This window comes from Rattus norvegicus, chromosome 1 (assembly GCF_021556685.1).
Source record: "Rattus norvegicus strain SHRSP/BbbUtx chromosome 1, alternate assembly SHRSP_T2T, whole genome shotgun sequence".
In the NCBI taxonomy this organism is placed as follows: domain Eukaryota; kingdom Metazoa; phylum Chordata; class Mammalia; order Rodentia; family Muridae; genus Rattus; species Rattus norvegicus.
In genome coordinates, this window is record NC_141534.1 from 155,690,239 (window position 1) to 155,706,505 (window position 16,267).

The window sequence follows — 16,267 nt, forward strand, 5'->3', positions numbered from 1 at the left end:
TTATCAGGAGTCTAAAACCACACTAATACTAATATATTAGAAAGTAAGCAAATTGTGTTGAGCGCTCCTTTAAGTATGCTGAGTTGTACCTACATTGATTCTCTAGGTCATTCTAGTAATATGTCATAATAAGATTCTACTTGATTGTCATGAAATATTTTAAGTTAATACGCTTTGTTACTAGAAAACCCACTGAAATCTCTGTATTCTACATTAGAGATATTTCCCCCTTTTTGAGATGGAGTCTCTACTGGCCAGGCTGGTCTCAAATGTCTGAATTCATGCAGCCCTGTAGAGTAGCTGGCACTTCCAACACACACTTGCTATACATTCTGATGTGCTGGAGGATCCATAATTCAGTAAGAAGAAATGCTAAGGAATTTCCTTGGCAAAAAGTCAAGGCCAGGGGGTTGGGAATTTAGCTCAGTGGTAGAGCGCTTGCCTAGCAAGCACAAGGCCCTGGGTTCGATCCCCAGCTCCGAAAAAAAAGAAAAGAAAAAAAAAAGGAAAAAAAAAAGTCAAGGCCAGAACAATTCTGACTAAACATAATTTTATCAAAACATCGGATTATCTTGTTATTTCGTACAAAAGTAACTAAGCAATTTGTTCATAAGAAACTACAATCCATTTGTCACTGGTTACAAACTCTCCCATTTATCATATTAATAAGTAGACATGTGAAAAGGAAACAAAAGTTCTCTCAATACAGCTACAGAAAAAGAAATATTTTTATCAAACACATTTAATGAGACCTCACGTCAAGCCTCAAAGATAATGACATCTTTTAAATAACTTACTTTTAGTGTATCTGAGAAATAAAAAAAAAAAACACATTCTATTCTCTAAAGAAAAGATCCCATGCCTTAATATGAGTTCAGGGAAAGAGTGAAATCATAAACAGAAAATTCAAAATCTCACTCAGATCTGAATGACAAGCACTTTCAGGACCCAGAGGAAAAGTACTTCATATCCAAAACAAGTTGCTAATATCCATCACCTTAATGTAAATATCATGCCAGGCTTAAATATCAATATTACACATACAATTATATATGTAATATAGATGTAATTATATCATAACCATATACATTCTTGACTGTTTATTATTTAAAAATAGCTAAGACTAATATTTCCAAAGCTACGCATAGGCAGTATGGCTTAAAACTTATGAATAGATTTAGGAAACCATAGTTCTAGTCAACTTTTATTCCCTGTACCTTATCACTAAAATGAAAAAACAGAATTCCATATCTGTTCACCTTTTGTTTAAGATAAAATTATCTAAAGACAGTAAATTATCCATTTATATGTTGGTGGTAATCGATCTAATTGGACCTAAGGCCTGCTGACAGGAAAGAAATCTTGCTGGTACTAGAAACCTGGCCAACTACCCAGGGCTAGTAAGGTCAAGGATCTTACGGGAGGACTTACTATAACCACATTACTAAACCAGTACAACTCCTAACTGTGTAAATACTTTCTCTCATACCCAAAGACCAGTATGGCTCTCACCCCTCATCGAAGAACTACTATCCTGATGGATGGAGACTATCACAGAATACTGGCCAAAATGCAGAGAAAAAAGGATATGGTATTAAGCCCCAGTGGCTATATTAACAACACAATTCCTGCCCTAAAGTTCAGGAATATCAGGGGAAAGAGGGCAGAAAGATTGTAAAAGCCAGAGAAACAGGAAGGCTACCATGAATGACAGACACATTTCAACCATAAGAGCCCAACAATATGGCAGACTGAATAAGACCCAAGTAAGGCCAATGTCAATAGACAGAGTAAGGAGGAAGGGGTAACTCTCACATGACCTCGTCCCTAGACAAAGAACTATAGGTAAATAAGAACTGTTAACAGAGGGGGAATTAGTCTTCACCAGGAATGGGTTCATAATTTGTTAGCCAATACCAACCCATCAACCTTAAAATTACATACATATAAGCAATGCTAAACAAATTCAGCAGGTTAGTGTGTTTGTGTATGTAACTAACAATTAAGGGAAAAGAGGCCAAAAATTGGGGGTGGAGGGAGTATATAGGAAGGGTTAGAGAAGGGCAGAAATGATGTGATTATAATTGCATCATCAATATGTAAACTGTGACTAGTCAATCTAAAAGTAGGGATAGCAGCACTCCCATACACTATGACCTCAGGGATGTTACCTCCTGAGCTGCTGCAAATGATCCTCAGCAAAATAAGATACACACACATACACACACACACACACACACACACACACACACACACACACACACACACACGTACATGTGTTTGTATATATGTGTATGTATATGAATTACTGGTGGGTCAGAGAGATGGTTCATAAGGTAGAGGTTCCTGGAATCAATCCTGACAACCTGAGTTCAATTCCCATGACCCTCATAGGAAGGAGAGAACTGACCCACGAATGCAGTCCTCTAACCTCAACACATTAGCGTGCACACATACACATACTCACACACAATCTTTTTACGGTTTGTCGTGATAAAATCAAGAAGGTTGCTTTTATCAAGCTGTCAATTATAATTTACAGAAAAATAATTCTCAGGGCTTTACACAGATATATACACATACAAATATAAACAAACTTAAATATAAACCCTTGGCCCCTAAGGGGGTCTCTGGGAACCCCTCTATCCTTCTCCTTCACCCAAGGGCTTTTTAAAAATGATTCATTTGGACCATCAATAACAAACTTGAAGCTACTCTGATTTACCTATAAGTTGAAAAGCAGAGAAAAATTTTAGTTTCTACTCTGAATTCTGCATCTCCAAAATTAGGTAGAGACACCTATAATGGGTTAAAAAGTAAGATATGCTCAGTTTAAAGGGGTACATGCCATCTGCTCTGACAGTAAATGAAAAGTAAAGGCTTAGAGACACCAGGGAAACCACAGTTCCCACTGACAGGACTAGGTCCAGCACCCCCAGAGGCTTTGCTTTGGCCACCCCGTTTCTCTGGTGTTGTCAAAAGACAATACCACCTCCTGGGTGCCAAGGGCAAGGAAGGATAGCTCAGGGCTTCCTATTAGTACTAACAGCACAATTTTAAATTTTCCCTTTTTAAAATACTTTAAAACTCAGGTAGTCAAGCTCCCTACTGTGCTCCTCCTGACATCATCTGAGGGAGAAAACTGTATCACCACCTCATTTTGCTCCATCCTTTCCTCTGGCGTGCCCCTGAAGTGCTGGGCTCGGGAGTTGCAGTGGCCCTGGGGCCACAATAAGCAGCTGCAAAGAAGTTCCCACTTACATCTGGCTCAAGGCACTTGAAAGACCCCAGCTCAAGAAACCCTGCAGGACGCTCAAGAGTGGCCCTCTACCCACCACCAGAACCTAGTACCCAAGAGCCAAGTGAGGTGTGACGTGGAACTCCACGGGTATCCAAGAGGTTGCTTCATGCTGGAGTCCCGCCCACTCTGTGATGTCATAGCTCTTACCATCCATCAGTACAGTGTAACTGACCTTGAGGTCCAACAGGCTTGAATCACCCAAGTCTCCTTCCTCAGCAGGACGTAGCCTATTACACACAGCGCAGTATCTGGATCTCTTAGTTTCCTGGTCTATCTCAATCTTCCGAACTTTCCTTTGTATTGGCTACACATGCCTCCTTGAGGTCACCTTGTATACTGGACAGAAATTCAATCACTGGCCAGTTCAGCTCGTTCTCTGTGCCTCATTTCAACTCATATTCCTTCTGACTTTCTGACAATGTCCCAAAAACCTCGAGGGCCTCCTCAGACCTTTGGCTCAACAGCTTATAGCCAAGACGATAGACCCCCACCTCCCACTCACCCCGCTAATGTTTTTTTTAATGTCTCTGTTTCTCTCTGTCATAGTCTCTCTCTCTCTCTCTCTCTCTCTGTCTCTCTGTCTGTCTCTCTCTGCGCCTGTCTCTCTCTCTCTCTCTCTCTCTCTCTCTCTCTCTCTCTCTCTCTCTCTCTCTCTCTCTCTCTCTCTCAAGTCTTTTAAGCTACCACACAAAATTTTAGAAGCTACACTAAATCACTAAATCACTGTTACAACAAACCCTTCAACCCCAGCATCAACACACCTAAAGGAAAGAGAATAATTAGATTTATATAACACTAGTAGATTAAAAAGTACATAAATGAGGGAAGAGCAGGGCTTCATTTTGAACGTTACTGCACATATGATTTAGCCAGCCCCTAGGTTTTGATTGAAACTGGATACCACATTTCCTGAGGTCACTGAGGACCCAGCAAGAACAATCTAACTTCTCAATAATAAATACATACATACGTGATTATTAAAGACATATATAAAGCATGTCTGTATCCCACAAAGAGAAAAGGAGATAATACAGAAACAAGGACAGTTTCCAAACAGTGCAAGTCTATTTGCATTAAGACTGCTACTTGACTACCTGAGAAAACCCTGTGAGGTATAGCTTTGTAAAAGTGCTTCCCCTCTAAGATATAAGAATGCAAGTCAAACGCTCAGTCTAAGGGACAAGTGCAGGGTCCCATTCTGTCACAGGAATGTATCATTCACTGAACAGGACAAGCACATCAGAGATCGGTGGAAAAGCCTTGCTGTGGAAATACAAGTATCTCAAGAACCTAGAGACCAAACTCATAGGACCCTTCGATTTGCATATTGCATCCTTCTTTTATCTTTGCTCTGTCTGCTTAGATGTTTCTTAACTATTATACTGCTTAATAACTCAATCAAAAAATGTGCTTAAAATAAAACAGCAGTCTTCATTTAATCCATTTTTAAGCATACTGTATTAACTTATCCAACATAAAACTAAATAGCAAAGCAAATTCCACAGGGAAAAAAAAAATCAATCAGATCAACTTCTTTCTGGACCAGGAGGCACTTCCTAGAGTCAGAGAGAAAATCTCCTTCTTAGCAGCCCTCCTGGGGGTAAGCTAGGTGTTACCAGGCTTCCAGCTGAGCCAAGATGAACCCCATTCTTTGTGGCACAAGTTTCTAAAGCAGCCCTGGAAACAACTTCAAAGCTCTCTTAGAAGCTCACAGTGATGTGATTAGGGCTCAACTCAGTGTCCCTCCTTCCCTTGGTAGAACTAATTGGCAAAGAGCTCTTAACTCTGGGCGGACTGGTGAACTGATGGCTGGCTGGGATGCCAGAGTAAAATGGATAAGAACCAGGGAGAAAAAAGAAGGGAAGACATGGGAGAATATAAAGACACAGTCATAAGTATCTACTATGCATAAAGAAAACAGATAAAACACTTTCTATGTTTTCATCTCAAAGAAACTAAAGCTATCACACAGCTCAACAGCACATGACTCCATCATTAGAGAAAAGTTTTCACTGTCAATAAACCTTTCCAAGTTTAAAAACCTAGACTACAAATATTACTATTTCAAAAAACAGCAAAACAAACAACAACAAATAAAACACGTGAGTACTATTCCCGCCTAACCTATTTCCCAATTTCTTCCACTCTTTCAAAGATATTCTGACGATAGCTGAAAATGACAGTCTTTTCCTAGGATTCCACCCCAGACAGCTTTTTTCCTGGGATTTTCTATGGCAGTGTAGAGAAAAACTTCCAATTTTATTTCACCACTTCCTTCCCCCTAAATCTAATCACATTTCTGGCTGCCCACTCGCTGCTTCTACCTGCACACTCTTGTTTCTCTATGAACTAAAAGCACAGTTACAAGTTTGTACTCCTCCCATAATAGTAACAATAATGTTTCATTTTCGTACTAAATCAATGACGTTAAAATATGTATAACTTCAGTTTGATCTTGATATTTAGTACAACCTTTAATATAAACTGGTAACACCTAAAATCCACATTTTAGGGACAAGTGAGTAATGAATTTTATGCAACCACTGAACCAATTTCTTTAAAATAGAACTCAAAGAAAGGTAACTTACACAAAGATTAAAAAAATATATTTACTCAAAATATATTCCTCGATTTTAAAGTTGTACACACAAAGATGTAAATACACACTGACACACAGATAGGCAGGCAGAGAGAGAGAGGGGGAGAGGGAGAGAGAGAGAGAGAGAGAGAGAGAGAGAGAGAGAGATCGCTAGGCAAAAAAAAAAAAATGGGGGCTGGAGAGACAGTTTACTGTTTAGAAGCACTGACTGTTCTTCCAGAGGACCCATGTTCAATTCCCAGCACCCACATGGCAGTTCACAACTATCTTTGACTCCAGGAACCAACACCCTCACATAGACATACAAACAAGCAAAAAACACCAATGCACATAAAATAGGAAATAAGTTATATACTATTATTATTATTGTTATTATTATTGTTGTTGTTGTTGTTGTTGTTATTATTATTATTATTATTATTATTATTATTATTATTATCCCTCCTCCTCCTTCTTCTTCAACCATATGGTAATTTCATAGTAGCAATTAAAAGCCCATTAAGGAATAACTATTTCCTTCAGGACAAAAAAGTAAAATCTCTGGCCTGAATGGATACCCAGCTTTATGACTGGGCAGGACAATGACATAGATAAGAGGCCACCTCTCAGGAAGGCAGAGCATCCCTGAAGTGGGGGGGGGGGGGTGTCACATTAAGATGTGTCAAAGAGACAGAAGGCATATTTCCATTTTTTTTTTTAATGAGCTAATGTACTTTCCCTTCCAAGGATTTCCTCCCCAGAACACGGTCCCTACTTCTGTGGGGTTAGCTCATTTTATAGGGTCCTTCTTCTCATTAGTCTTCTTTTGGATGCTGGCTAGAACCTAAGGATGCGTTCTCTGATACTTTGGGCCTTTCCACTTTCTCTATGCTCTGCTTCCTTCCCTGTGACTCTAGTTGGCTGGCTGCATGGCTGACTTCCAGATCCACTTAGCTAACCTACATGGTCTTCTGCTTCTTCTCCATCCCTCCTCTCCCGGTAGCTGCTGAGATTTACAGCTTACCTAACCTGAGGTTTTTCTTTTAAATTTAAAAAAAAATTGTCTTCAAACTTCCTTTGCAGTCTGTCCATAAATTCTTTCATTAATGAGTAAGAAAGCCAAAGGGAAAGAAAGCCCTGATGCCACAGGACCTTAGTGGGACTTGGCAAAATTACCAGTAACAAAAGCAGGTTTAAAAAGATAAATTATTTTATTGCTTTTAAAGCAAAAACAAACAAAAAACCTACTTCAACTAATATTTAAAATAGACCATAGTCTATAAACACCAGCTACAGTGTACTTATTTATAATAAATAAAGTCTAATAATGTGAATAAAGAAAAAAACACAAAAATTAAAAATAAGAAAATAGCAGATCTAACCCAACCCAACAGTTAATAAACCAGATGTTAATGGACTAAATAGTCTAATAGTAGTAGAAACGCTGTTTAATAATTCAGCTACATGATATTTGAAAGAAAAAAACTTTTAACGCAAAGGCACAGGTGCTTAAAATTAAATTAAAAAACACATACCACATATCAGCCAGTGTTTGAGGGCAGCAGCGGCTATGCTAGCCTGACTAGTAATGCTGTAAAAAGATACTTCTGAACAAGCAAACTATCTGAGCTATAGGAAAACAGCTGGCACTGACAATATCAATCCTGAAAAAAGCATACCGACAAGATGTATGGAGAAAACCATTGCAGAAACTGACTTAAAGACAGAAGTAGACAATTTCCAACCTCAGCTGGAACTCTCATGCTTTTCTTAGCAAATAATAAACTCCAACCACTGAATCTGACCATAAACTGATCATTAGTTTTCAAAGACTAATTGTCCCAGGTGTCTATTTGGCAACATCTAAAGACATGTTTAGCTGTTCCAGTTGTCTAAGGAAGAAGGAAAAGTCAATAGGACGAGTGACCTCATGCATAAGACAGCCTTCCAAAGGAATCTTCTGTAAGAAAACCTGTCAATATTGCCAAGGTTGAAAAATTCAGCTATATATAAAATTATAAACCCTGACCTCATTCATAGGTTAAAAACCACTATAAATGAGCCAAAGAAAAGCCACATGAACATATGAATTGACGTAGAAAAGCACATGGCAAGAACACTATTATCTGTTCACGATAAGGTTTCTCTCAACATATTGGATGAGGTGTGGACGCTATAGAGCTGATGGCGCACATTTAAGTATACTACAGCTGCAGTATCACAGTGTATGGTAAAACAATGAGTACCATTTGCTAGCACCAGGATCAGGACTGGGAGAGGGGAGGAGGAGCAAAGCTTTCCCACTGGCAGCTGACAAATCTCCTGTGGAAATTTCCAAGGAATGTGCCAGCAGCTCCCAGAACAAATGAGTTCAGAAAAGTCATGAGTCAAGATTAGGACAAAAGGTAAATGGCATTTACATGCAATATTATTAGGCATACAGAATATAAAATATAAAACATTATATCTGCTACTTCCAATCACACACAAAAAGTAACTCAAAATAGATAAAAGGCTGAAATATAAGAGCTAAAACTATAAAGATTTTAAAGAAAACAGGAGTGATCTTTGGGTTGTTCATGTTTCCCAAACCTGACACCAAAAACAAAATCAATAAAAGTTTAATTTAAAAGACACAGGCATGATGAGGCATATCTGCACTTTCTGCACGCAGGAAACTGAGGAAAGAGAATCATAAGTTCAAGACCAGCCTGGATATTCAGTTCAAAATTCAAAGTCTGTCTGACCTGTACAGGAACACTCTGTCAAAGAGGTTAGGGAGGGAGGGAGGGAGGGGGAGAGGGAGGGAGGGAGGGAGGAAGAGAAAGAAAAGAAAAGAATTAATGACAAGACAAGACAAAACAAACTGGCTTTAATCAATGTATTTTTGTATTCTGAAAGACATAACCAAGAGAATGGTGAGATGCATGCACAGAACATGTTTGAATATTTGTAAATTCCAGACACAAGAGATGTACATTCAGAATATCTAAAAACAGTCACACTCAATAACTAAAATGTAAATAATAAGAAAATGGCATTTCTTTATAGAAGATATAAAGTAAAAGATGTCCGGTATCACTAGCCATCTGAAGAATGCAAATCAAGATCACACTGCCTTCTGCTCTGAAAAAGCCCTCTACACTGCTGGTGTGAACCAAGTAGCCACTTTAATGAACAACAGTTCCTCAAAAGGTTAAACATGGCTGCCAGGGTACGCCAACAATTCTACAGTTAGGTTCATTCCCCAGCGAAGTGCACATTCCAAGTCCACATCGCAATACACACACACTAGGGCAGCATCGTTCACAACTGGGAGCCTAGAGGGTCTAAAGCTCCAGAGCTGGGCTTTCTGGGAGCAATGAACAGAGAAGCAGAGACGCACATGATGACGTCATGACCTTCAAGCCGTCAGCTGAGCAAACAGGATCACTCGCAGTGGCCGGATACTGTGTGATCCCACTAAGGTGACGCGCAGAGGAAGATGGAGCTATGAAACTGATTGGTGACTGACTAGGACTGATCATGTGAGGAACGGGTATGACTTACTAAAGTGGCTTCACTGCAGGCGAAAATTAAATTCTTGGTTGAACAAATTTATGAATATACTTAAAATCGCTATTCTTTTAAAAGGCTGAATAAAATTTATAATAGTAACACTATAATTGTACTGAAACAGTATGAAAGCTACATCTTGCAAATGACAAAAGCTGATGAAATTTTAAAAATATCAAAATAAATGGAAAGTACCACCATGTTCATGGATAAAATAACAACAGAATAAATAAATCATGAATACACACCAGTATATTTCTATAATGGAAAACTAAGCAATAGAAAAGGATTGAATCTTGGGTGGATCAACAGCCTGCTGCTTAGTTTAAAAGGAAAAGAAAAAGCCACTGCTGTAACTGTTCAAGTCCTCAACAGGACATATGCGAGTGCAAACCAGATTACCCGTCCCTAGAGGGCAGGCAACCTTTGTGGTAATGAAATCCTTTTGTGTAAAGACAGCAGTAATGGGGGTTAAACAAGTCAACTCCTGAGGACAAGCTGCTCAGAGCTGCACACATATACATATGAGTGCAGTTAAAATAGGAACACTGAGTTCTCCAGGGAGCTAACAGCAATGCCCCTTCCCAGTTTCACTCTGTACTCTCCCAGCAGATGCAATGAGGAAGGCAGGGCAGAGGGCTGAAGCAGCCCTATACTGCTGAGCCTACACAAGTCTCATTAGACAACGGGAGCAGACAGGTCAAGCAGTAGTGCACTGACGACGATGATATGCAGAATTAATAAGCAAACATGATAGTGATATCAAGAAACGACATCAATGTAAATATACATATAAACTAAATACAACTTAATTATATTTAGTTAAATTACATTTAATTAAAATAATATACATTTACATGTTGATTAAAATACAAATATTTTTAAATTGTTTTCAAAATGTTAAGACATACTAAGCAAATCTAAAAGGAATTCTGATTGTGATATATACAACGCAGAACTCAAGCTAAAGGGAATTAAACATTTGTTTGTTTCTTTGTTTATTGTAGACATGGACTTACAATGTTGCCCTGGCTGACCCGAAATTCACTACGAAGACCAGGCTGGCCTCAAACTCAGAACACTCCTTTTGCCTCTGTCTCTGCCCCTCTGCCCCTCTGCCCCTGCCTCCCCAGTACTGTCTGTCAGTTTTAAAGGCATGTGCCATGATGTCAAGTCCTTCAAATATTTTAATACCAGAGACTATACCTCAAAATGAAGATATATTCTAAATAACATAATTACCAGCTCAGAACCTAGAAATTTCTTTCAACCCCAGGAACAGAAAAATATACTTTTCAAGCATTCATAATTTTTTTCTATTTTTAAAAACTATTTTGTTTACTTACATTCCAGTCATTGTGCCCCCTCCCTAACACCTGACAGTACCCCCTCCCACAGTTCCTCATCACATTCCTCTTCCCCCTTGCTTCTAAGAGGGTGGTCCTCACCACCGCCAGGGCTCCCCTTTCCCTGGGGCCTCAAGTCTCTCAAGGATTACATGCATCTTCTCCACTGAGGACAGACAAGACACATCTCTGCTGTATATGTGCCAAGGACCTCAGGACTACTGAGGACCATCCAGGCAGTCCTCTGCTGTATATGTGCCAAGGACCTCAGGACCAGCCCTTCTCTGGTCCTAGTTGGTGGCTTAGTCTCTGGGAGCTCACTAGGGTCCAGGTTAGTGGAGACTGCTGGTCTTCCTATAGCATCACCCTCCCTTCTACACAAGTCCTTTTCCCTTCCTCTGCTTCCATGATTATTTCCTCCCCCCTTCTAAGTGGGATTGATGCATCCTCACTTGGGCCGTTCTGCTTGTTACATTTCTTATGGTCTGTATGTTGTATCCTAGGTATTCTGTACTTTTTGGCTAATATCCACTTATCAATGAGTACATACCATGCATGTCCTTTTGAGTCTGAACTACCTCACTCAGAATGCTATTTTCTAGTTCCATCCATTTACCTGCAAAATTTATTATGTCCTCAATTTTTAAATCTGACTAGTATCGTATTATGTAAATGAACGACATTTTCTGTATCCTTTCTTCGGTTGAGGGTCATCAAGGTGGTTTCTGGCTTCTGGCTATTACAAATGAGGCTGCTATGAACACAGTTGAGCACGTGTCCTTGTGGTATGGTGGGGTATCTTTTGGGTATATGCCCAAGAGTGCAATAGCTGAGTCTTCAGGTAGAACTATTTCCAATTTTCCGAGGAACCACCAGATTGATTTCCAGAGTGGTTATTTCAGTTTGCAATCCCAGCAGCAATGGAAGAGTGTTCCTCTTTTTCTACATTCTTGCCACATGTGCTATCACTTGAGTTTTTGATCTTAGCCATTCTGACTGGTGTAAGGTGGTATCTTGGGGTAGTTTTGATTTGCATTTCCCCAATGACTAAGGATTTTGAACATTTCTTTTAGTGTTTCTGGGCCATTTGAGAGTCTTCTGTTGTGAATGTTTAGCTCTGTATTCCATTTTTTATTTTAATTGGGTTCTTTGGTTTTTTTGGGAAGTTAGCTTCTTGAGTTCTTTATATATTTTGGATGTTAGCCCCCTATTCGATATAGGGTTAGTGAATTTGTCCTATTGACTGTGTCTTTTGCCTCACAAAAAGCTTTCCAGTTTCATGACGTCCCATTTATCAATTGTTGCTTTTAGAGTCTGAGCCATTAGTATTCTGTTTGGGAAATTTCCCCCTATGCCAATGAGTTCAAGGCTCTTTCCCACTTTCTCTTCTATTCAATTCAGCCTATCAGGTTTTATGCTGAGGTCCATCATCCACTTGGACTTGAGCTTTGTACAAGAAGATAAGAATGAATCGATTTGCATTCTTCTACATGTCAACCGCCAGTTAGACAAGCATCATCTACTGAAGATGCTGTCTTTTTTCCACTGTTTGTTTTTTGCTTCCTTGTCAAAGATCAAGTGACCATAGATGTGTGGGTCTATTTCTGGGTCTTCAATTCTATTCCATTAATCAGTCTGTCTATCTCTGTACCAATACCACACAGTTTTTATCACTATTGCTCTGTAGTACAGCTTTAGGTCAGGAATGGTGATTCCTCAGAAAGTTCTTTTATTTTTGAGAATTGTTTTATCTATCCTGGGTTTTTTATTTTTTCATATGAAATTGAAAATTGGTCTTTCCATGTCTGTGAAGAATTGTGTTGAAATTTTGATGGACATTGCATTGAATCTATAGACTACTTTTGGTAAAATCATTTTCACTATGTTAATCCTACCAATCCATGAGCATGGAAGATCTTTCCATCTTCTGAGGTCTTCTTCAATTTCTTTTCTCAAGGATTTGAAGTTCTTGTCATACATGCAGATCTTCACTTGCTTAATAAGAGTTACACCAAGATATTTTATACTATTTGTGGCTATTGTAAAGGGTGTTGTTGCCCTAATTTCTTTCTCAGTCCATTTATCATTTGTATAAAGAAAGGCTACTGATTTATTTTTATATCCAGCTACTTTGCTAGATATAAATTAAGCTATACAGAAAACCTTATTAGGTTATAAACAAAAGAAACACTGCAAACAACACTCTCAGATAAGGATGCAATAAAATAGTTTTAACAGTAATCAGCTCTTTTATTATTTTAGACTCACTACAAAATAATCCCTTACCAAAGAAGTAACACAACCTATAATGAAGGAATTCCAGAAAAGAACATTAAGGAGTCTATTATAATCATAATCTACAGAATATTTATAGCAGTGGTGAAGATATCTGAAGCCTTAAATATTAAAAGCTATACAACTTTAACTTTAAACACAACTTCAATCATTTAACAATTACACACAAAAGCAAAGAAGAATTGTTAGTTTTCCTATATGTGGGAGCATTTGTGATTACACGGAGAATTATCTTGATAAAGTTTCAGATAAAGGATACTAATGTCTACAGCATGCTTCCACATGATAAGCACACACAGGTACATATGTCCACATGTGCACTTACATGCAAAATAAAGTGAAACTGTGAACTGCAAACTGCTTCCTATTCATGTTACCTGCCCTGCTGACGTGGACACATAACTATAAACTAACCCTGCCGAAGTGCTAACAGTCAATCATGGCATGCTGAGTAAGGATGCTTATGGAGAAAGGGCGTTTTTCTTCAGTCCTATAGCCGCTGGTGAGTTGTCCATGCTCCAGGAAGTAATCTCCCACCCAAAAGCAAAAGCAAAAACGAACAAAGAGACTTAAAATTTCATGTATTTTTTTGAAAACCAATATTCATATGTTAAAACTGATTTGAAATGCCATCAGCAGAATAACTCTTTCATTACTTAGGCAGACAAACAAACAAATAAAAAAACAAGCAATGCTTACCACATAGAAACTGTGATGTCCTAATTATTTTTGCCATAAATTAACTGAATTATCTGAAAGTATGACAGACTGTGACTGCTTCCATTTTTCAGGTGAAGAGCAAGCCAAGCAGGTGACATAGTTAATGGCAGAACCAGATTATTAAGTTGCAGGCTAGCTCTGGAGTCTTCCTGAGCTCTGTACTATGCTGTCCTTGGAGGCAGAATAGAACAGGTTTTCTGACATTACAACATGTACCAGTCTCAGAGTTTAGCCATCCATGCAGTGACAAATACACTCTTACGAAAAAGCCTTAACATCAACTACCCTCAGACTGAACTACTTCTGTAAGGTTCTACGGAATAAATGAGTTCACGTGGAAAATTTTATGTGACGAACAATAAAAAACACATGTCCACACAATTCTCTATAGAATACAATTGGTATAACAGGTTAGTCAAGGAGCCTGAAGCAGAGAACAGACCTAGGCAAAACAAAATGTATTACTAACTCTCTTACATATGACCAGGATGCTGTACAGCTAAGGAGACAGGCTTCCACTGGAATTTGCATATTCCACTGCTTTAATTAGGCTGTTAACACAGAACCTTCTATTACGTTAGTAAAAAGAACCTGGCATTTAGAGTCACTATTTTATTTTTACGTTTCTTTACTTTTGTATTGCATATTTATAATATAGTTATATTTATTTTATAGACAATAAGCATAGTGTTCATACAAAATTAATTTTCAATCAAATAGCTGCCAAATGGAAAAAATATATAGGGACAGATTTTCCATCCCTGGCAATAATTAATTAACAGAAAAGAATAAAATTCTCCTAGGTAGCTTATTCTATTAAACATGTATATGTGTAAAATTTACCTGCTTTTCCTTTCAATTAGAATGGCCACATAGGAGGCTGGCAGAGCAGCACCAAAGCCAGGAGTCCATGAGTAGAATTTTCCAAGAATCTTCCTGAAATTCAAATTTGTAATTTTTGTATTTAATTCCTAGTTGACCATTTTAGCGCTTACAAACAGAATTTTCTCTTCTCTATTCACCCTCTATTCAATTATCCCGCAGTACCCCAAAGACACCAGGTTCTAGACCAGACTCCCTATCTCTCTGCAGGGACTAAGCAGGACTCAAAAGTACGTTTTCAGAAAAAGCAACAATGGCTACAAGCATGGCTGTGTTCTTCTTGACAGTTCTTCTGGGGTGCTGTTTGGCTTGGATTTGTTTTGGCTTTTTTGAGACAGTTTCACTGTGTGTTCCAGTCCATCCTTTAGCCAGCCTCTGGCCAACGAGTCCTCTACCTCCTCTCCTGAATGCAGTGTGTGCCACACACCTGACTCACAGTAGGTACTTTAAAAAGGATTCCATCTATGCTCTACCACCCTCAGGTTTCCTTATAATACTTGCTAATATTTGATTCTTTTTTTAGCTTTATGTGGAAACCATTTCTTATCTACTACCATTTGTTACTTGAAAGTAGAAACTGCTTATGTTTCCAAATAAATTTAGAGACATGAAATGTATGTTTCTGAGAAGGGGGATCTTATTTTGTAGTTCTGGCTATCCTAGAAGTCACATAGTTCAGGCTGGCCTCAAACCACTAGAGTGCTGCTATTAAAGCCATGGGCCACCACACCCTGCCTCAGATATGGTTTCCTTCAAAACAGTTATGCTCCTAAAAAAGGAAGAACCAGCCTCTAAATATTCTAAGAAATGATCTGAACAAAATTAGCCAGTTGCTAAATAACAGATAGTAGGAGGGGGGAAAATATGTATATGTATGTATGTATGAATGTATGTATATGTGTATATATGTACACACACACAATATATATAAAAGATACACACACACACATATATATATATATATATATATATGTATATATATATATATATATATATATATATATATATATGGGGGATATGGTGACAAGACAGGATCAAATATCTGAAAAAAGATCTTTTAAGGACACGACAGGATTAAGAATCTAAAAACTTATCTGTTTAATTGAAGTTTGGGTTTATTAAACTGCCATAAACACTCAACTTAACCACTTATGAGATAGTAAGAACTTTTGCCTAAATAGCCTGTAGGCACATTTTCCATACAGGTTCTACAGAGTTCTTGACTATAAGCTCTAGGGGGAAGGGGGCTTAGGAAGACGGCTCCAGAGAGGACACCAACAGTCTCTCTCTATTAAATGTACTACACTTCCCCTGTTTGACCACAGTTCGCAGAGAGGATGCTGCAGTAGCAGCCTCCAGGGCAGCCATTCCTGAAGTCCTAACAAGTCTTGGCACTGCTGAGCTCACAGGCTCAAGCTCCTTTCACAGATGTCCAAATCAATGTAAAGGAAACATCTTCTTCGCAACATGAGACCTTACTGGTTCCTGCCTCCACTACGTGAAGTTTATAAATACTAGTGCTCCAAGGAAAAAAATCTAGGAGACAGCTTGGAAATGACAAGCTTAATTCTAACTAAAATATACAAACAA

The 16,267-nt window shown here is 38.5% G+C and overlaps 1 protein-coding gene across 7 annotated transcripts in view; it reads right to left on the reverse strand.

The window, feature by feature from the left end:
* The window catches only part of Tmem135 (transmembrane protein 135), a 280,538-nt gene that overhangs the window by 157,990 nt on the left and 106,281 nt on the right, over positions 1–16,267 (reverse strand). For 4 of the 7 annotated variants that reach the window (NM_001013896.1, XM_087656459.1, XM_087656454.1 and 1 more), the window contains 1 exon segment: positions 14,639–14,731. In NM_001013896.1, the coding sequence (NP_001013918.1) occupies positions 14,639–14,731 (93 nt within the window). 7 annotated transcript variants of the gene reach the window in all.